This window comes from Mastigoproctus giganteus, chromosome 4 (genome assembly GCF_048544385.1).
Source record: "Mastigoproctus giganteus isolate SK-2022 chromosome 4, ASM4854438v1, whole genome shotgun sequence".
Taxonomy (NCBI): Eukaryota; Metazoa; Arthropoda; class Arachnida; order Uropygi; family Thelyphonidae; genus Mastigoproctus; species Mastigoproctus giganteus.
Genome location: NC_143578.1, coordinates 104,328,637 through 104,352,851, shown reverse-complemented (window position 1 = coordinate 104,352,851; position 24,215 = coordinate 104,328,637). Strand labels below are relative to the sequence as shown.

General features: G+C 35.7%; 1 protein-coding gene across 1 annotated transcript in view; it reads left to right on the top strand.

Moving 5' to 3' along the window:
• Positions 1-24,215, top strand: part of LOC150086960 (KICSTOR complex protein SZT2-like) — a 1,378,951-nt gene that overhangs the window by 383,154 nt on the left and 971,582 nt on the right. The window contains exon 23 of the mRNA XM_090372336.1: positions 19,173-20,193. Coding sequence (XP_090228462.1) covers positions 19,173-20,193 — 1,021 coding nt within the window. The remainder of the gene's footprint in view (positions 1-19,172; positions 20,194-24,215) is intronic.

Here is a 24,215-nt window from a genome sequence, read left to right as displayed (position 1 = left end):
TCTAGGGAATGCATATGATTTTTTTTTGTGTGTTTATGCTAAAGCTGTATAAGCTGATTTCCTTGCATCATTTTTACACTACTAATACTAATAATGTAAAATGCTGCTGCTAATATATGTGCATTCAACAGGTAACCATTGTCTGCCAGGCTGTATGACGCTAAATACTGCAGGCTGTAGGCGCCTCCGTAGCCAGGTGGGAAGGAGCAGCAGTGCGTAGCACATGCTTCTCGATTAGACTGGGGTTCGAGCCCGTCGTCACCAAATATGGAGGATGTGGAAAGGTCTTGGAATGACGATCGCATATCCTGGAGCAATATGGCCTTAGTTGCTAATGCTCATAAAAATCAAAAAAAAAAAAATAAAAATAATAATAATAAAAAAATAATAACTGCAGGCTGTAACAGCACTTGGTTGTCAACGAAAGCAGATATAATATAATGCTGTATACAGTTAACATAAGTCAGATTTAATTAATCTAATTTGACGGCCACTTATTCTATAACTTTAACATTACTCATAGATGTAGTTGCTGGCTTGTGTGTGTTGTTTTGTTTTGAATTGAAATTTTTATATTATATATGTTTTACTCAAAGAATATATATTTTATATTCTAAGAATGGTTTCTCTAAGTATATTGCATGCATGCGCACACTGCTCTCTTGTTGAAAAAATAAGTTCTTATAGAACATTCAAGTTCATTAATCTGTGCAAAATCAAGGCACATTGGTAAACAGGTTTTCTGCATCAAATGAGATTGGTAAATCACTGTGATTAAGATGGATGTTCTGGAGCTGTTCATGTACACTCCTGCTTAAGTTTGGAGAAAGTGTGTGACAATAATTCTTGTTAATTTTTTTTTTAGATTAGCTCTGACAATGTTAAAATTAACTATAAAAAAAACAGCATACTATGAAGTATTTTAATTTTTTTTTTTATTAAGCATTGAAAAATTTACAGCAAAATAAATTTAAATGATTAATATTCAAACTATCCTGATTTTAATATCCTCCACGAGATTTTATCACTACTTTACATGGCATTCTGGTGATTAATTTTATAATAGTTTTGACTAATGTTATTCTTAGTAATCTGCAAGATTCCCCATAAGCAGCAGGATTCCACAGCATTTTAAAAAGGCAGCCAGAGGCAGTAATACTCTTTATCTGATTATCAGCAGTGATTCTTCATGCATTAAGAATCCATAGATAAAGGAACCACTACATGGCAGTGATCACATTGTCTGATGTGGAATTTACTCAAAGCGTAACTGCCATCAGGAGTAAAGGGAAGGGTTTTTGCTTTCGTAAAGGTCTACATTTCTTTCAGACAGTTTTTGAATTCTATACAGTGGGACCAACTGATGATGTAACCAACAGCAAATTCTAAATAGGAGGCATTCAAAGAATTAATCTTGGGAGCCACTAGGCTTTTCATACCAATTAAGAAATATTGTTAGAAGTTTAGGCCTAAATGGATGTCAGATGAACTAATGAGATTCATGGCAGAGAAAAAAAAATTCATGCATATAAACTATCAAATGACACAGAAGCCTATATATATGCTGGTCTGTAATCAAGTCACAAAGAAGGTTAGACATGTGAAGGCAGATTATGAGAAATCTTTGGCAAAGGTTGCAAAGAAAAACAGCAAAGAGTTCTTCACTCATGTAAACTCTAGAAGAAAGGGGATGAATCATATTGGTTCACTTGATATTGATGGTTCGACTGTTGATAATCCTGCTCAGGTAGCTGACAGAGTGAACGATTATTATGCATCTGCATTCACCCATGAGTTTATCATGTATGAATGCCAGGAGTTTATCAAACTCTGGAAGAGAGCTTAAAAATTTTGTAATAACTGAAAGCAAAGAGGAGGAGAAATTGTTGAAATTAAACATAAGAAAGGCACCTGGGATGGATGGGATCTATCCAGTTATATTAAAGGAAGCAGAAAAGTAAGTAAGGCAACCCTTAGCCATAATTATGAGAGCTTTTTTGGACTCAGAGGAGGTCCTCATGGACTGGAGATGTGAAAAGGTGTCTCCAATTCACAAAGGTTGATCAAAGGGTGGCACAAGTAATTACAGAACTGTTAGTTTAACTGCTGTTCTGGGGAAATTAATAGAGGCACTGGTTAAAGAAGCCCTGCAAGATCATCTAAACAAGAGACTGCAGTTATGGTTCAGCTGCAGCATGGGTTTATTAAGGGGAAGTCTTGCCTGACCCGTTTGATTGGATACTGATTGGATACAGATATTTGATTTGATTGTCCAACCAATTTGATTGGATGTGGTCACAAAGCAACTGGATGAAAAAAATAATTTTAATGTATCATGTACTTGGATTTTCGGAAAGCTCTTGATAACTTTTTCGGAATACTTTTTCACATGGAATTCTACTATACAGATTGAAGCAATATGGCATTAATGGCAAATTGCTGTTATGGATAAAGGGATGTTTGAGTGGGAGAAGACCGAGATTGGTAATTAGTGGACACTGCTCTTTGTGGACTAATGTTATTAGTGGAATCCCCCAGGGTTCGTTGTTGAGTCCATTGTTGTTTTCTGTAGTCATTAATGATATTGATGAAGGTATATCAGTCTTAATGTCCATGTTTTCAGATGATACAAATGTTGACATGGATGTTAACAACATAATAACAGTACATTACTGCAACACAATCTAGAAAAGTTGGGCAAATGGGCTGAGAAGTGGCAACTGAAGTTTAACATTGACAAATGCAAAGTACTGTATATAGGTAGCAGTAACTCCAGAGTAATGTACCAACTGTGCAGAACTGCATTCAGGTTAGTGGAGAATGAGAAAGACCTGGGTGGTAATTGTGCAGTCAGATATTAAGTTTTCTGAGCATTGCAGATCATTTGCAATAGTAGCTCATTGTATCTTGTCAATGATATACAGGAACTTTTCTAGCAGGGATAAGAATGTCATTATCCATTTGTATAAGGCATTGGTCAGGCCACACTGTGAGTACTGTATACAGGTGTGGAGGCCTCATTTTAGGAAGGATTTAACACTGCTGGAACGAGTACAGAGAAGGACAACGAGATTGGTGAATGGAACAAAGGGTTGCTCTTACAAAGAAAGGCTTAATTTCTCCAAATTGTGGTGTCTGGAGACTAGGCTCCTGTGAGGTGATCTGATTGAGGTGTTTAAGACCTTGAATGGTTTGAGCAAGCTTAATGCTGATGGAATTCTTCCTCTTGCCCAGATTAATCACCTGAGGGGGACATAAATTCAAATTGAGGAAAGAAGTTGTAGAATAGATGTGCAGAAATTTGCCTTTAGCCAGCGGGTGGTTGATTGCTGGAATAAACTTCCATCTGTCATTGTGTAAGTTGACAGCTTAAATAAATTCAAGGCGGAACTAGACAAACATTTGGAGTGAATGGATGTGTGAAATAGGAAGGTTATTTTTGGCTGATGCTTATAAGCTTGCCCTCTTGCATCATATGCTTATGCTAATGCTAATAAATTTTGTGAAGATGAGCAGGCTTCATGGATTTGACAGTCCAGATGATTTCGTAAAAGTCGTATTGGGTTTAAGTTGTGTGATTGGGATGGCCACACCATAATTTGGAATACTCCCCTTGTTGTTTAATTGCTAGAAAGTCACTGTACCTCATAGAGCTGTGCTTCAGGTCATTGTCTTGTTTTTATATAAAATTTCTTCCACAAATTCAGTCCAGAGTGTATTGCTTATGGTTTTATAGCCTTCTTTTCTTAAAATTAATTCAGTTCTGTTGATATCACCCACTCCAGAAAACAGAGGCAAACCATAATGATCATGATGGAACCACCACTATGCTTGACTGTAGGCGCTAAATGATGTGGCACCATTTTCCTTCAGTTGATCATCTCTCATAAAAACTGCATTTAGACCAAAAATTTCAAATTTGGATTCATCCGTCCACAGTACATTTTTGCATTCTGCAGTTGTCAACGTTGATGGCTATTAGTCCAAGCCAACTGTTTCTTTTGATTTTCTGGTTTTAATAAGGATTTTTGGAACCTTGCAAAACCATGAAGTCCTCCTTGTTTAAGATGAACAGTGGATGTAAACACTGGAGTTTTTTGTTACTCAGCTCAGAATTTTTCAGTTGCAGTAAGTTATTAGTTGCATTTAAAAATCAGTGTTACAACCTTATCTCATGCTTCAGTTGATACGTGTGGTCATCCCGTTTGTGGTTTGTCCTTTAAACTACCAGTCTTCTTGAATCGTCACACGGTAGTTTGTACTGCTTTAAATGAAACACCTAGTTTTTTTTTCCCAATGCTTCTCTTGGAATAACTTTCTTTATACACAGTTATAATAGCTCTTCTTTTTTGAATACTCCTCAGTTCCTTATTTCTTGCTATGTTTATCATAAAATATATAAAACTTTTGCCAAACACTCTTTCTGAATGATCGGTATTCAATGGGTATCCAGCTCTCACTCTCAAATTTATATTGTTACAAAACACTAGATTCATTCTAGAAAGTACCTAAATATTTCTTAAATATTATTTAAGTTTTTTAATTTTTATATGAAATAGAAAATATTTTAATAAAAATTGGTTAACAAATTGGCCCTACTTTAATAAAAACTTCGAAAATTAAGAAAAATGAAACATGATTCCAGACTTTTAGATGGGAGTGAAGGTGATATGAATTTTTTATGAATTGAGTTATTTGGAGTTGAAGTGATTATATAAAAAATTCACATCACCTACACCTCTTTTCTGCTTCAAGAGGAAGTAGTTCCTGCTTGGCTCCACCGAAGATGATTGAACCTGCTACATGTGAGTCCTGTGACACCATTTTATCTATTAAGCATGCATTGATAAAATGTACAATTTTTTAAAAGGACAAGTTTTTGTGCTTTTAACCATGTTCCTGAGCTTTATACACTAAATCAAATTTTATCTGATGGCCTGTTTATTAGATTTTAGATTTTTAAGTTTTTACAAATTATTAATCTGTATAAAAGTTAAATTGGAGCCATTATCAACCCACTGCAGGATAGAAGCCTCCTCAACAATTCATGTCGGGGAATTGGACTGTAATCTGCCACGCTGGTCCACAGGTTGGCAGATCAACTTTATTTAGCAGTTAGGAGCTTGAACCCCGGTCTACTCAAAGAGTATGTGCTACTGCACTCCTGCTCTTGACCATTTGGCTATGGAGGCCTTTTAATCTGTATACACATATATAAAATAGACAACTTTTTTTGCTCTTATATTGCCTTTTAAGCCTTTCTATACACATAATTGACCTGACTGAGCCTTATACACTAAATCAAATTTCGAGTGGTCGGGAACGAGAGTGCAGCAGCAGGTGCTATTTGGGTGGACCATGGTTCAAGCCTGTGACTGCTAAAAATGATTATTTTTTGCACCATTAAAAATTAAAATCCAGTCCAACCAACTAACGATTTTCATTTTACTACTGTCATTAGTTGACAGTAGTAAAATCTTTAAAAAGAAATGTTGTCAGTAACAGCTGTTCTATTAGGCAAGAGCCTTTATGGAACTCCCCAAGAAGAAGAATAGGGATTTAAATTAATCATAAAAGTAAAATAAAATTTCTAATGTCCTAAGTACCCCCTCCCCTTTCCAACGGAGTCCTATGAGGGGATGCCCACTTGCGCAATTGCAGGTATTACATATACAAATTGGACCAAGTTTGCTTAGAGCATTATACCCAGAACTGAGGCCCCACTACCTTCAACTGCACCACTTTTCCTTGTTCTTTTTTCCACCAGAGAGCAGGCAATCAGGAAAATGTCTCTTCTTCATCCAGAAATATTATTTAAGAAATATTATTAGGAGGGTTGGCAGAAACCCGAAATCTGTGAAAAGACTATGTTCTGGAGATCTTTTAGTGGAAGCTTCATGTGTCAGACATACCCAACAAATTCTGAAAGCCACATCCATAGGAGGAATACTGTAATCCTCATAAAACTCTGAATTCTTCATGTTATGTCATAAAGTGAATATTGTTGAGAAAGGATGGGGAATCTCATTCCTGCAAGGCCTCCAATTTCCATCAAGACATACTACTTAAACTGCCCAATAAGGATTTATATTCCAAATCTACTGAAGTGTTTTAAGTGCCAAAAGTATAACCACCGACAAATAGCCTGTTGTGGTATCCCTTCCTGTGCTTGATGTGACACAAAGGACACGAGAGCAAGGAATGTTCAACTTTAAAGCCAATTTATACAAATTGCCAGAGAGGAGCACCCTTTATACTCTCAAACATGCAACGGTGGAAGGAAGAGAAAGAAATTCAAAAACTGAAAACATAACTGAACGTTTCCTACCAAGAGACCAGGAAATGCTTCCAACCAGTAAATAACAGCAGGCCCTCATAAGCCCAGAAGGTTTCTGGGAAGACTGTCAGGATACAAACAGGGATGACCATACGAACATTAGTCATTTACTGAGGGATATCTACTACTTACTAAGCTTGCAGAAACCTGCCCAGAAGGATCAATCAGCTGCCACTTCTATATCTGTCCTTCCTAATGCTCTACTGGTAACAGAAAGCAATAGAGATAAGATAAAAAAATCTGAAGTATTTGGGGATATCGAGAAAAGGAGATACCAGATGATTCAGTCTTGGAACTCTTTGCTGAGGAAGAAATGGACACAGGGAAGTGTCCATTCTTCTCTAAAAAAGATAAATCCAAGACTGAAAAAATTAAATCCTCAGCACCTTCTAAGCCATCCAGTGGATTCACAAAAGTCCAAATAATGGCAAAATTCATCCAGTAGAATTGCCGTGAATTCCAACAGAATCCACAGTAATTCCATTGTATGAATTTTGTATGAAGGCAAATGAAGACCCTATCTTACATAATGTATTGTATGAGAATTAACCCCGGGGGCTCACATCTGGTGAGTATGTGCTTGGCACACCTAGGGTCCTGAGCTGGATATCATCATTCTTCTCTTTCTTGGTGATTCCTTCTAATTTTGACTCTCTCTCTCTCTCTCTCTCTCTCTCTCTCTCTCTCTCTCTCTCTCTCTCTCACTCAGTGTTACTCGGGAACTTTTTTTTTTTCTTGGTGCAGCATAAGCCTCAGGCTTCCTTGCATCATATGGATATTAATAATAATAATAATAGGGCCTTAATGTATGAATGTAAGACCCTATCTTATGTAATGTCAGCATAATACTCAGACAAATCTGAATCAGTCTCTAAAAAAACGGAATCTCCCTCCAAACGCATGGATGTAGATGAGCTGCTAAACAATGAGGAACCTATTCTAGAACTCCATGCAGATGACACCATGGATACTGGATGCCCCACATTCTCAAAAAAGGACCGGAAAAAAATGTCCCATGTACAGAAAACAGTCAGATTAATCACCCTCAGGTAAACCTAAATAATGAATAATTTCATTCTGATGACTTAAGAGATTTAATAGCTCAATTTAATCCCATAGGTGTATGTTTACAGGAAACATTCTTGTCACCCCAAGTTTTGCCAAAATTTTCAAGTTATACCATTTACAGACGAGATAGGAACTCAGTATCATCTGCACGTGGAGGAGTTGCTATTCTTGTTAACGCTAACATACCATCCAGGCCGATCCAATTGAGAACTACCCTAGAAGCTGTGGCAGCTTGCCTTGCAGTTGGTACATCATTTACCATTGTTTCCATTTATATTCCGCCATCTGCACCACTTCTGCTTTCAGAACTTGACAACCTCATTGCACAACTCCCAACTCCAATTTGTCTTTTTGGTGACTTTAATGGACACCATCCATTGTGAGGATCGGCCACAATGGATATAAGAGGCAAATTGATGGAGGAATTCATGCATAATAATGATCTTAATTTATTAAATTCTGGATCTCCTACCTACATCCACTTAGCAACCGGATCTGCTTCTGCAATAGACTTGTCAATTTGTTCGCCATCCATATTTCCAATCATGACATGGTCGGTATTAACCGATCCCTTCAACAGTGATTACTTTCCAATTATTTGCTCGCTACAAACATGGATAACTTCAAATCCTGACCAACGATCCACTTGGCAGTTTAAAAAGGCAAACTGGGGTGGCTATTCTGCCCAGATACACTTAGACAGATTTTATGTTCAAAGACAGCATATTGATGATGTAAACACTTACATAACCAATCAGGGGCGCCTCCGTAGCCAGGTGGGAAGGAGCAGCAGTGCGTAGCACATGCTTCTTGATTAGACCGGGATTCGAGCTTGTCACCACCAAATACCGAGGATGCGGAAAGGTCTGGGAATGACCACCGCATATCCTGGAGCAATATGGCCTTAGTTGCTAATACTCCTAAAAAACCAAATAACAAAACAAACATAACCAATCAGATTCTGACTGCAGCTAAGGCCTCCATTCCAAAATCCACACCATATCGAAAACACAGAAATCACTGGAATACAGATTTGTTTAATTGCCAAACAGGAAAAAAAATGCGCCTGGAATCATTTCCGCAAGTATCCCACCACTAGTAACCTAATTGCTTTTAAAAGACTAAAAGCAAAAGCTAGACAAGTTAGGCGGAAAGCGAAATGGGATTCATGGATTGCTTTTGCCTCTACCATTACCAAAGACACGGACACACAAGTCATCTGGAAAAGAATACAGGCACTAAATGGCAAATTTGCTCGGCTGCCCTCTCCGATACTTCATTGGAAAGGGAAAGACATTTCTACTCCCGAAGAAGTTGCAAATGCATTAGCAGAATCATTTGCAAAAATCTCAGCTTCTGCCACCTACGCCTCCACCTTCCAGAACATCAAAGCAGGTGCAGAACGGTATAAAATTAACTTCTCCACGTGCCGCTCATTCCCGTACAACCAACCATTTACGTTAATCGAACTTCAAGAATCATTAAACAGATCTTCCAATAGTGCAGCAGGTCCAGACGGAGTTCATTACATTATGTTAAAGCATTTATTTGGAGAAGACTTGAGAACCCTTTTAATTTTTTACAATCGGATCTTCTCTGAAAATGCCTATCCAACTTCATGGCACCATTCGTTCATTATCGCCTTACCAAAACCAGGAAAAAATCCTTCCTGTGTTGAAAACTACAGGCCAATATCTCTTACGAGCTGCATGCGAAAAATTTTTGAAAGAATGCTTCATACTAGGCTCACTTACATCCTGGAGTCAGAAAATCTCCTTCCAGATCACCACTATGGCTTTCGAAAAAATAGATCAACCCCAGATGTGCTCATTAAAGCCGAGTCTCATACCCAAAATGCCTTTGTCATGAAACAACACCTAGTCACGGTCAATTTAGATCTTGAAAAGGCATTTGATACTACATGTTGGCATGGTATTATTATGGACCTTTACCATCTGGGGCTTAGGGGTCATTTGCCAGAAATAATTCAGAATTTCCTGCAATTGCGCTCTTTTCAAGTCCGATACAAAAACGTCCTCTCTACATCTCGCATTCAGGAAGAGGGAGTCCCGCAGGGATCAATAATCAGTCCAACACTGTTTTCAATCTGAGTTAGCAGCATGACACGAGATATCCCAAAAACTGTTCAAACTTATATGTATGCAGATGATCTTACCATTTCCTGTCAATCTCAAAGTATGAATACCATTGAACGGCAGCTACAACTTGCCATAACCAAAATAGAATCCTGGACTTCACGGAACGGTTACAGACTGTCAGAAAAGAAATGCATTGTCACTCACTTTTGCAAGAATCGAGCTCTCCATCCTGAACCTGAATTACAAATAAACAATACTCCAATCCCACTCGTTAATACCATTAAATTTCTTGGACTACTATTAGACCGCAAACTAAATTTCCAACCTCGCATCACTTATTTGAGAACTTCTTGCTTAAAGCATTTGAATATACTTCGTTCGGTATCATCTATGTCACGGGGAGCTGATTGGTGTACTTTGCTACATCTTTATAGAACTTTAATCCGTTCACGGCTAGATTATGGTTGTCCAGTGTATGACTCTGCCAGGAGCACTACTTTAAAAACGGCTAAATATGATCCATCACAGTGCTCTGAGGACTGCACTGGGAGCTTTCAGGACTTCTCCAATCCAAAGTCTATATATTGAAGCGCATGATCCTCCATTACACCTGCGTAGAAAAACACTGCTGCTTCACTACGCTGCTAAGATCCAGAGTCTACCATCGCACCCCCAAGTTGGGAGTATCTCTATAATACTCGTTGGGATGTCTTCTATGAGAGCAAGCCAAATGAAAATAGACCCGCCTCTCTCAGGATCAAGAGCTTGTTCAGACTTGGAATGTCGATTTAAATGAAATCTTCCAAGACACAGCTACACCTGTTGCTCCTTGGACATATGTGTCTGTCTCTCAAGATGCATACTTCCTCCAGTGGGGGAAAAATATACCTTCCTGCAATATCACACAGTTACATTCAGTTCATGCTATGAACAACCATGCCTGTAAAATTTATACGGATGGTTCAAAAACTGAGAGTATGGTAGTTAGTGCTTAGTAAGATAATTGAGCTTTCCATCTCATCTGCTATAATTTACACAGATTCTCTTAGTGCTGTCTCCGCCATAAGGAAGAATTCCTCCATTTCTCACCCTACATTGAAACAGATTCATTCCCAGCTATTTGCTTGCAGTGTGTCCAATCAGTCAATCAATTTTTGCTGGATCCCTGGCCATTCAAGCATTCTGGGAAATGAAAGTGCCGACTTTGCCGCTAAACATTCTCAACCCGCTCTCTCACAACATCCTCAGGTTCCTTTCTCTGATTTTAAGTCTGTCATACGCAAAGCCTGCTACAATAAATGGTCACAGACCTGGAAAAGTGACCCTAACAATAAACTTTACCAGATAAAAGAAGATCCAAAGCTGTGGCTGTCTGGCTTCCGAAGAAACAGACGAGAGGAAGTGGTACTGGCAAGACTCAGAATTAGACACACTCACCATACTCATCTCTTTCTATTATTGGGTGAAAGCCCACCACAGTGCCCACCCTGTCAGACGCAGCTTACAGTCTGTCATCTCCTGGTTGATTGTCCCTTACATTCAACCATCCGGTCAAACACTCAGTCTCTCTCTAAATTGAATATATCACCTGATTTATCTCGCATTTTAGGAAATGAAGCAAATATTGAAGAACTTTTATTATATCTAAAACATATTGGTTACAGAAGCATATAATGTAATCTCTCTAACAATATGCTTTTTGTCAATTAACGATGAAGAGACACAATTTGGCCTTAGTAGCCCTTGTGTCGTTAAACCGAACAACAACGCAGACAGATTGGGATGGACCTGCTCACAGTAGAGTTACCATCCTAGTGGGCAACCATTCCCATTTTTTCAAGTACCCCCTCTTACAACAACCACAGAGACAGTTGCCATTTGCCTTTTTTGTAGGGTTTCTTCTAACAATTTGTTCAGTATATTTGCCACCTTGGATCAACATCTCCGAGACAGACCTTGATGATTTCATTGCACAACTGCTTGCTTTTTTTTTTTCATTTTCTTCTTTTTTCTTTTTTCTTTTTTTTTTTGTTAGTTGTTGACGCATCAGCTTCTGTGGCCATAATGCACCTTCCAAAAGTTCTTGCATTTTACTGTGATCCAAGCCCAAGGCGGGATTCGAACCCACGACCTTTAGGTTGCTAGGTAGGCACTTTACCCACCTGCCTAGCCCGGACGGCCACAACTGCTTGCACCTATTCTCTTATTAGGAGATTTTAATGGACATGATACATTGTGGAATAGTGCGGACAGTAATATGAGGGGCATAAAATATAGGCCAGCATTTCCCAAACTGTTTTCTGCAGAACACTAATGTTCCGTGAAAAATCGTAATTAATAATTTAAAAAAAAAATAATAATAAATTTTGCATATTTGTAGTACACATCACTGTATCATTATAATTTTTAATGTAATTTTTTTTTCCAGTTATTAATATACCGGCATAGATTAATATTCAAATAGACCACGGAACACTTAATTTTGGTGGACTTTTATATAGAGAAGTATGCATAGAGGTAGTGATATCTACAAAAAAGTAGGAATGTAGTGATCTAATGCCAATCATATGCGATTTAGCCTGGAGTACAAGGGTTGAAGGAGAGGGAGAAGTGAACCGATATCATAACTAAACTCACTTCCTTGTATAATTTTTTTTTTTGATAATTATCAGTATTTCGAAATATTATTATTAAAATAAATGCACACATACAATCATGGATTTGTGGTTGAAAAAAGGAACTTTAAAATGAGAAGCAAGTACTTCTAGTATTGCAACTGTGGTTGATGAAAACAAACACAATATTGGCATTCTTCAAAGTGAGGTTTTCAATTCGTTCAAAAAACAGGAACAAGAAATCCGAAGTGTAAAAACAGGAACCAACTAATAAAAGACAAAAATGAAAGTATAATAACAGTTATTTGAATTTTGGCTTTACATGTTTTGGAAATAACGATGCTCCTGATGCAAAATGCATCGTATATAATAAAATATTAGCAAACAGTTCTTTTGCTCCCAAACTTGTGTTTCGTAAGAGTTCCATAAATATATTGTGAGATGAAAAGTGTTCTGTGACTAAAAAAGTTTGGGAAATGCTGATATAGACCATGCAGGAAATAATGAGCTCCCCCCCTTTCCCCCTCTCTCAAAGGTCGAAAAACACCTTTTCCCATGTGCCCATCTGTGTTTACTGATTTTTCTGTCTGCTCTCCCCCCTTCTCTCTCTTTGTTCACATGAGAGGTTAAAGAAAATTCCTGTGGGTGTAATCACTTCCCTATGATATCTCTTTTGACTGAAAAAAGACCAACCATCAGGGATGTCATTGGAAGTTTGACAAGACTGACTGGAATGCATTAGGACATCTGGCACAGTTTGGCATCACAAAACCCATCCAAGAGCCCATCAGTGATGCAGTTACATATATTACAGAAGGTATTGTCAATGCAACAGCAGTTGCAATTCAAAAATTACCTACATGGTTTCCACCATTTCCAAAACCTTAATGGAATTCAGAATGCATAACATAAAAAAAAAAAAAAAAAAATCTCAAAACAAGATGTGGGGATATTTCACTGATGTTCTGCTTGAGAAAGTTTAATATCCTTTAAATGTGCATGTGCCAAAGCACAGTATATCTGACATCAGAACCAAAGTTAATCTTGGATTTGTTTTACCTCTTCCATAACCATAGCTCAAAAGTATTCTGGGATAAGATTCAGAAAATGAAGGGAAAATTCACCATTTATGGTGAGGTAGATCTGTTTACTAGATTGCATGCTCTAATTTTGTGTGTGTGTGTGTGGGGGGGGGGATTTAAACTTGTTGTGACCCTAAACTGTAACATGTATGAGTCCCTTTTCTCTCCTGTGACAATATTAAAAAAAAAAGATTTGTTAAGATAGAGTGTAAATCCAACCCTGGTGGGGGGTTATGTTGGAGAAAATGTCTGTAGGTTTTGTGATCATATTTTAGATAAGCCAATTTTAAACATTTCTGCTGTTGCAGAGTGCTGTCAGATGGAGCAGAATCTAAATCTTAATCCTCATTCTTGCATTGGGGTTGTAGACTGTATAACTGCTGTCTTACTCATGGTTGGAAACACTCCATTTGCATGTGGCAGGTTCTGATGTAAATTAGAAACAGGCAGACCAACATACATTATGAAGGAATTTATTTTACAGTGTGTTGTGCATTGGTGATTAGTTTATGTAATGGTTGATATGGCCCATCCATTTTCCCCAGAACATCAATAGCATGTGTGAAGTATCCTCTATCAATAACTGAATCATATTTTCCAGTGTATTTTCCTGTTATATAATGATTGTTTGTAATACCATCTTTTAATAATCGATAAAAGGGGCACATTGTTCCAAAAGCAACTACTGTGGTGTATCGTTTTATCACTCTTAATCCAGAATTTTTGTTTTATTGCTTTAAATTTATTCTTTACACTTCTGCTTTATCACTTTTAATTTATTCTTTATACTTATGTATTATCAATTTCATATTTTAGCTGTATATTTTTACAATTGTAATAAAGGTAATTTTTACAGTTAGTAGTAAATAACATAATATGCTTACTAGGACTTACAATACTGGTCAAAATCTAAATACCGGTATTTCAGTATTTTTAATTTATGAAACCGGGATACCAGTATTCCAAAAACAAACATTTTTTCTCAATAAATTTTGACTTTGACAACAATTAGGTGCAATAAAGTAAGGAAAAAACAAGTACTGTAATTACTTGAATTCATGTTTTAAATAAATTTTTATTGCAATAACAAATATTCTGAAAAAAATCATTAAAATACAGTTATTCTAAAAACAAAAAAATACATATTGTTACTGCAAAGTTTAGTTAGGTTTAAGTATCCACACTACCTGTCTGAATAAAGTGAGTTCTTAAGAAACATAAGCAATCAATAGTATGATCGTTAAAGATGGATCTAATTTTGGTACATATTTGATTAGCAGCAGAAAACGCCCTTTTGGATTCTATTCTGGTACTATTGTACTGAGATAATCGTAGACAATCTCAGTCCATATTTTTCAGGCTTTGAAATTTTTTAGCAAAAATAGTTAAAAGTATTTCATTAATTTCCGACTCAAGTTCATCTTTTAATATCTCTCATTGGAGTCAGGCAATTTCTTATTTTGGAAATAATTTGCGGAGCACTGATGTTCTGTTCCATGTTGGTCTTCCATGGTTGAATTATGTTCATCATTTTCTGAAGGAGAAAGACATTTTATTAAGCGAAGTATAATTTCACTATAGTATCTTTACTGAGTCTGGGAGAGGGCAAAGAGTGGGGATAAGGAATAAAGATGAGAGCAAAGAACGCAGTTAAGGAATTCTTCACATATATAAATGTCAAGAACAGAAGGATAAATCAGATTGGACCCTTATGTAATGGACATGGGATAGTATTAGATAACATAGCTGAAGTTGCAGATGAACTCAACAGTTACTTTGCATCGATATTTACAGAAAAAAAACATTTTTTGTCAATGAAATATTATGGAAGTGAAGTTGAAAAAAAATGTAATTAATGATGTTGAAATTTCAAATGATTATTTAATGAGAACTTTCGCACCTACAGGCGAGTAAGGGTCCTATGGTTGATGGCATATACCCTATAATCTTAAAGGAGGCAGCAAGTGAGTGCATTGAACCATTAAGGCTAGTTATGAGAGCATCACTGCACAGGAGAGATTCTGTTGGATTGGTGTAAATTGGAACATAAAGATAATTCTAGGAGTGTTTACCGACCGGCCAGTCTAACTTCAGTAGTAGGGAAAATCATGGAGGCAATGATCAAGGGTGGAATTCAGGATCATTTAGATGGAAATGGAATTCTGTAGTATACACAGCATGGTTTTGTAAAGGGAAAATCATGTTTAACAAATCTGGTTAGCCATTTTGACAGGTCACTTGTGAGCTGGATTTAGGGAATAATTTCGACATTGTTTATTTGGATTTCAGCAAAGCATTTGACTCAGTCCCACATGAGTGGTTACTTTATAAGTTGGAGCAGGTAATATCCAGCACACAAATCCGTTAAGTTAAATATTATTAAAGAAAAATATGATGATCTGAAGAAAGCTCACCTTTAAAAAAAATAATAAAATGTGGAACCATTTAAAGCTTGTAAGGGCTGGTAAGATAGATTTAAAATCTAGGGAGAAGCCACAAGGGCAGATCAAGAAGGAGCCGGAACTTTCAAAAAAGAACTTCTAAAAATTATTAAAGAGTGGTGTTAAACTTCTCAACAAGTTTTTATCATAGGTGAAACAGGACTTTTTTGGTAATGAATGCCTAAAAGAAGTTTCATATCGAAAGAAGAAGAAAAAAAAAACTTTATTGTTGGGTGGTAAAAGCTATGGGGATTTTAAAGTAAAACCCCTTTTAGTTTACTAGGAAGACAGTCAAAGTACAACCCAAAATCGCCCAAAGTTACAAAAACTCGACAGCCCAGGGCCATCAGATTAATAAATTCATGATTTAAGTTTAATTTTGATACGTAATGTAGTTACTATATACGTATGTAATGGAGAATATTTTATATGTACAAAGTTTTAAGCCGGCCGGGCTAGCCGGGTGGGTAAAGTGCCTGCCTTGCAACCCAAAGGTCGCGGGTTCGATTCCCGCCTAGGGCTTGGATCAAAGTACTGCAAAAACCTTGGGAGGTGCATTATGGCCACAGAAGCCGATGCGCCAACAACTACCAAAAAAAAAAAAAAAAAAAAAAAACAAAGTTTTAATATTAAATATTTTGACCAATATTTGTCCGTCTTTTCGCCACCGTTTATTATTGATTAGGAAATATCCTATGGCATAGATCGTGACTCACAAATACATATGCCACATTACGGGAATATGGAGCTCGCCTAGCACTGATTCACTTAGCGCTCTGTTTTTCGGGAACGAATTATCAGCGTTAAGCGGGTACTGCTATGTGTTTTCAAAGTATACCATTCTTCGTACCATGGTTTTATCCCATTTGGGGCCTCATTGGTGAGGATGTGGACACCATAAGTGAATGAATGATCAACTCAGTATGAGGAATGGCATAAATTTTAAATAAATAGCAATATAGTTTTCCCTGTAGAGAAATACTTCTTTAAAATACATAGTGCAATACCAAGAAAACCTGGAAAAAAAAAGTTGTTGACCTGTTATCACTACACCATGAAAACAAAGGATATTTGACCATTTTGCCCTTTTCTGATGAAGTGCCTCCACAATACGAAATCGGTGCACTTAATAGCAAAAATTAGTTTGTTAAATTGTTACACAGACAGAAGCTGCTCCTTACTTTTCCTTTGAGGCCTTTACCCTAATTTGCCAAGAAAAATTTTAACTTTAATTAAATTTAATATGATTAATAATATTCTGTATTTACTTAAATAAAGCAGTACAAGATAAATATCTTAAATATACACAAAAGAAGACAAGTGAGAATGAAGAAATATATATACAAGAACGCAATAAAACTAAAGATATAATAATTAAGGCTAAAGCAGTCATGGGCTGGATTTATAAGCACAGTAGAACATGATGTCCATGGAAGACAAAATTTGGCATATAAAATGATGAAACACTTGAATAGCACAGAGAAAGACACTTCAAGAATAAATATAATAAACGAAGAACAATGGAAAAAACATTATGAAGAATTGTGGAAAGACCCAACATATCAAACAGAAGAGATACAGTTAGACCCAGTTAGTGACATAGATCCGATAATGAAGGATTGGAAAAGGCATTGAAAGCTACAAAAAATAGGAAAGCAGTAGGAATGGATGGTATAAATGCAGAACTGATCAAGTATGGAGGAAGTTTTTTAAAAGACAGGATACTAAATTTATTTAATAAATGTTGAGAACAATATAAAATACCAAAAGAATGGAAGATAGAAAAAATTATTTCAATATTTAAAAAAGAAAATAGAAATGATACAAAGAATTATAGAGGGATTAGCGTACTAAATACAGTATATAAAATGTATAGCAAAAGAATAAATAATAGAATTAAAATTATCTCTGATGAAATATTAATAGAAGAAAAGGCAGGATTCAGAAAAGGAAGATCATGTACAGATAATATATTTATATTAAAACAAATAATAGAAAAACGAAAAGAGTTTAATTTAGAAATGCATTTAGCATTTATAGATTATAAAAAAAGCATTTGATCGAGTAAACAGACAAAAACTATGGGACATATTGAGTAAAAAAGGATACCCAAAGCACCTTACAAAAATATACAGAGTTTATATCAAGGAACAAAAATAGTAATAGATACAGGTAATAAATTAACAGAAGAAAGTATAATAAATTAAGGAGTTAGACAGGGATGTAGCTTGTCACCAATGCTGTTTAACATATATATCGAGGATATTATATGTAAATGAAAATACGAAATTAATGCCGGTATATATTTAAATACAAAGAATAGGATTAATACACTGTTGATGATCAATTAATTATTCAAGATAGTGAAGATAATTTACAAAGAGCAGTATTTAAATTAAACCAAATAACAGAAGAATATAAAGTTAAAATATCAACTAGAACAATGGCTTTTAAAGGGAAAAATATTATGAGAACAAAAATAGTTATAGACAATAAAATATTAGAACAAGTAAAACATTTTAAATATCTAGGATGTGATATAACATATGATGTCGAAAAAGAAGATATGAACCAGAAATTGACAAAATTTCAAAATATATGTGGAACAATAAAAAGAACTCTGGCTAAGAAAACAAGGAAAGAAACACAATTGAAATTTTACAAAGTAATGGCAATACCAACACTTCTTTATGGTTCTGAAACATGGATACCAAAACAAAGAGACATTAATAGAATACAAGCTGCAGAAATGAAATTTTTAAGATATGTTAAAGGATGTACAAAATTAGATAAAATACCAAACGTAAATATTAGAAAGGAATTAAATATTTACTCAATTAGTGGTAAAATTATAGAATATAGACAAAGATGAAAAGAACATGTAGAAAGAATGGAAGATAATAGATTCCCTAAATTAGCTTATACATAAAGAGACAGTGGAAGACCAAAGAAAAGATGGGCAGACCTCTTCGAGATCGGAACAGGCGGATTGCCTAATCCATGAAGGAAGATAAGATGGCTTATATTGAGGTTTAGATGGATGGATGGACTGTAATATGCAAAATATTCTCTATTTCTCTTTTTCATTGTTAACATAATTGTCTTTTTTTCTTCAGACCATTCTTAATTGTGGCTTTATTTGATGTGATTTGTTGCCTGAGGAGCAGTTCCAGTTTACAGCATTGCCTTTGTATTTTCACACATATGTCAGCATATGTGTGAAATAACACTCAAGATATTGTCACTTCATTTAGTAAAGATTTCTTAAACTTTGTGATAGAGAAGTTTTTGGGAGAAATTACTCTTAAGAGCATGGGAAGTTACTCATGAGTGAATAGAATGGTTTTAGAACAAAATAGCAGGGGGAAAAAAAATGGTGTTATATGAGGGTTTCCACCCTTTTTATTATTAAAAGAATAATAAAATTATGAAAGCTTAAAATAGAAAAAAATCAATTTTAATCAAACTTTTATGATAAATGTTGAACAACTTTAAAAATTATTTATAAATTTATAATTTCTATTTTGCAGCCCTACAACAGAATAATCCTGCTGATGGTGCACAGGAAGAACATTTTGGATGTGATGATGAACCTAATAATATTCTGTTTGAAAATTTAATGGATGGTTTAAAACAGATTCATGACAGAGAACTAAATTTTTCGTGGTATGATAGCACTTTATTTATGATACAGGTAGTCAATCGACAGAGGGAGAGTAATGTCTGTGAAGTACCTTTTAGCTCATTAAAACTGCAATTGGAAAAATTTTGTTTAAATTCAGAATTTGAAGAAAACAAGTTTATTAGTTCATTTCCTTCCACCCTAACAGAAAGGAGACTTAAGAATGAGGAGGGTTTAGTTACAAATAATGACACCTGTATGGGGGATTCAGTGAATCAGATATCTCTGAATGATATTGCAAAGTGGAGGTGCTTTGTTAAAGGAATATCACCTACTCATGTTATGCTTACACTGCTTCCTTCCACATACAAGGATCTCAGGAACCTTATATTAGGAGAGAAACTGAATGAAAATTTTAACTCAGATTCCTTTTTGAAGACATCTGTTAAATTTATTTTTGATAAGGTTAGTGAAATGGATATTCAAAGCAAAAACAGTATAGATCAAGCTCAGGTAAGCCTAGGAAAATTGGAATCTTCTGGTGCAACTCCTTCGCACTGTCACAGATCAGAAAATCATCTTGAGAATGGAATTCCAAGCGATGTGAAATTATGTTTTGGAACCATTACTCTTCCATTTTATGTATATGATTGTTCTTTGTCAAGTGTAATCAATCAGCTTATTTATAAGCAGAATGGTAGACAGTGGAAAGACATATATCAAAATTTTCTCTTCAGAACAGAAGATACTGTAGAACATGATTGTTTTCCTTTCAGAAGTGATCCAGGAAATGGAGAAGGATCAAAGCATACTTCACCAGAACCAAAATCTGATGATTCTGACTTTGCATCAGATAAGATTGCTCTGAGAAAACACTGTAGTTCAATTAATGCTGTATTTTCTAAGTGTTTTGTGCATAGTATATACAAGTAAGTAAAATACAAATTATCATCTATGTGATTAAAATGAATTTTTTTTTTAAAAAATCTGATATAATTCTTAAGGATATTACATAGGGAATAACAACTAATAATGAATTATAAAAGTACAATGATGTTAAAATTTATGCTGCACAACAGCAGCAAGGAGAACAAGGATATCTTGCCTCAGAGCCATAAAATTACTTATCACACTCCAATCATTTTGTTATACATGTGCAATGAGTGTGTCTAATCTAGGCTTTGCATTTCGTGGGAGTGGCCTCAGAAAAAGCTCATATCTCACATATATCTTCACTTCAGAGCCATAAAATTACTTATCACACAACAATCATTTTGTTATACAAGTGCAATGGGTATGTCTGGTCCAGGTCTTGCATTTAATGGGGGGTCGGGCCCTCATACAAAGCTTATATCTCACACGTTTCTCACTCAGAGCCATAAAATTACTTATCACACTCCAATCATTTTGTTATATAAGTGCTGCTCCAGGCCTTGCATTTCTTTGGAGGTGGCCTCACACAAAGCTGTGTTCATGTTGATTTTTTTTTTTTTTTTTTTCCAGATTATTTTGTTTGTAACAAGTGTACAAGAATATGTCACCTCAGAGCCATAAAATTACTTATCACACTCGAATCATTTTGTTATGCAAGTATAATGGGTGTGTGTGTGTGTGGGGGTGTACAAGAATATATCACCTCCGAGCCATAAAATTACTTATCACACTCAAATCATTTTGTTATACAAGTATAATGGGTGTGGGGGGGGGGGCTTGCACAAAGCTGTGTTGATTACGAACAAAATAATCTAAAAGATTTAAGTCAGGTCAGCTTATTGCTTCTGGTAAACAGTGGTGAAGATGTGTGACTGTGATGATACCATTAGCCATATGATGCAAGGAAGTCTGAGGCTTTTGCTGCACCAGCCAAAAAAAAAAAAAAAAAAAAAAATTTTTTTCCCGAGTTACCCTGAGAGAGAGAGAGAGAGAGAACAGAAGAGTCTGAAGTAGAAGGGAATCACCAAGGAAGAAAAGAATGATGATATCTAGCTCAGGACCCCCGGGTGTGCCAAGCCCATACTCACCAGATCTGAGCCCCTGGGGTTTATAGAACTATTGAGCTGAGAAACTTTTCATTGTGTGCTTAATCAATTGATTGAAAGATGAACAATCACATAGACTCCCTCTTGCAATTAATTAGAAACTTTTCATTGCTAACAGCCAACTGGAACAGATGGTCTCGTGAGCTGAAAAACTTTCCCCGTGCCATAAATTGATCACAACTACCCATAACATATTACTCAATTATAAAATAATTGTATTGTATTGTACTTTGTACTTTACTGTGTACTCACTTCCATGTGAAGGCGCCTCCGTAGCCAGGTGGGAAGGAGCAGCAGTGTGTAGCACACGCTTCTTGATTAGACCGGGGTTCGAGCCCGTCACCACCAAATACGGAGGATGCGGAAAGGTCAGGGAATGACCACCGCATATTCCCGGAGCAATATGGCATTAGTTGCTAATGCTCCTAAAAACTAAATAACAACAACTTCCATGTGATTGAAGCATGATAAGTAGTTTTATATCTTTTATTTGAATTCTTCATGTTGCCCTGTGCAACCAGTAAAGTGTAAAATAGTCAAACATTCTTTGTTATTGTGGTGCAGTGAGTATTTTAAAGCAGAATGTTAAGGAAAAATTTAAAGTGATATGCGAAACTGGGAAGAGAGAAAAGAAGGTTGCTGTTCCTGCACTTTTATTTAGTAACCTTTGAATCCATGCAGCGTTAGGAAAATGGGTGCAAAATGAGTTCACTGGGAGGGTATAATACAAATTATGGGAGATTTGCCTATTTCTTTTACTGAATAATTACTGTGAATTCCAAATTTTTTTATTTATTTATTTTTCTTTTTATTAATTTAAAATTTTCTGCCAAAGTTTGCATTTTTTGTCCATACTTAGTAATGTTTGCATTGTTTCTGTGGGAAAATGTAACCTGAGGTTAAAATAACCAATTTATGAATGAACTTCTGAAACAACCTATTTGTAAGTTGGGGACTTCTGATATATTTCATTTTTACTATGTAACAGAGTTTATAACTGTGGACTGTCAGCTTGACTAATTGAATCTAGTTAAAAACATTTAACAAAATTACAACCCTGAAAACAATTAAGGCTTAGGTTCACCCTTAAAGACAAGTTGAACTGCTGCATCTCGTATCATATCTTGAATCTCATATCTTAACTAAACAAGTGTAATTCTACAATGAAGGACAAAGAACAAACTATAAGAAGGAAAGTACTTTATTTTCAGTTTTAGATCAATACAAAAGACAAGACATTTTTCCCTGGTTTTTTACTCGATCTGCTGTATATAGCAAACAGGTAATCCAAACATTAAACCTATCTCTAGTAGTTAATTTGCATTACATTAACATTGTTTCAAAAAAAATTGCTAATTCCATGTTGATACTTATAGTTTGAGTTTTTGGTTGTACTTCAATTTTTCCAAGGAAAATCTGTTTGTTTAATAATCTACATTAACAGTTGATTTCATTCCATTCACTTAAAAATTGTATGAGCAATTTGTAACAGTGCAAGAGTCAGGCATTAACTTTGCTTTATTTAGCCTTTAATAATTAAACTCTTCTCTGCATATATGAATCTTACCAATTACCATGTCCTGTGTTCAAAGATATTGCCATTATGTCGGCATTAAACTATAATTTTATTAACTGCTTATAGAATCTAATTTAATTATAATGAACTGTTAAACATATAGACCATCTCTACATTAATAACTCTATATATATATATATATATATATATATATATATATATATATATAGGAGACTAGGCTATATATATATATAGCCTAGTCTCCAGACACTGTAATTTGCAAAACTTAGGCCTTTCTTCGTAACACCAACCCTTTGTTCCATTCACTACTCTTCTTGCCCTTCTCTGTACTCGTTTCAACAGCTCTACATCCTTCTTAAAATGAGGCCTCCAGACCTGTATACAGTACTCAAGGTGTGGCCTGACCATTGCCTTATACAATGGGATAATCACTTCCTTATCCCTGTGTGCATTATAGCCTTAGTTGCTGATGCGCCAATAAAACTAATCCTTATCCCTGCTAGAAAAATTCCTGCATATCATTGATAACACGCCATGGGCTACTCTTGCAGACCATCTGCACTGCTCAGAAAACTTCATATCTGCCTGCACAATTACCCCCAGGTCCTTTTCAGTCTCTACCTCTGTCAGTGTAGTACCACACAGTTGATATGTTACTCTGGGGTTACTGCTTCCCATATGCAGTACTTTACATTTGTCAATGTTAAACTTCAGTTGCCACCTCTCAGCCCATCTACTCAACTTTTCTAGATCCTGTTGCAGCAGCATACTCTCATTAGTGTCATTACCAACCCTGCCAACCTTCATATTGTCTACAAACTTGGATATTAAGCCTGATATACCATCATCAATATCATTAATGAATACAGAAAACAATGGACCCAACACTGAACCCTGGGGGACTCCACTTATAACATTAGTCCTGAAGAGTAGTGTCCATTGATAATGACCTTCTGTCTTCTCCCACTCAATCATCCTTTTATCCATAGCAGCAATTTGCCTCCAATGCCATACTGCTCCAATTTGTGCAGGTTCCATGTGCAACAATATCAAAAGCCTTTCTAAGGTCCAAATATATGATACCAAAATTATTCTTTGCATCCAGTTCCTCTGTGACTACATAATAGTATCCAATGAAATTGGTCAGGCAAGACTTCCCCTTAACAAACCCATGCTGTGTCCGAGCTATAACTGAAGTCTTGTCTAGATGATCCTGCAATGCTTCTTTAACCAGTGCCTCCATTAATTTCCCTGGAAAATCATGTCACAAGACTGAGCATAACAAGTCATGCATATTGGTGCTTCATTTAACCATTATTAATAGAGAGATATGGATTTAACATGTTTACAAACAATGCAGTATGTATATTGCAGG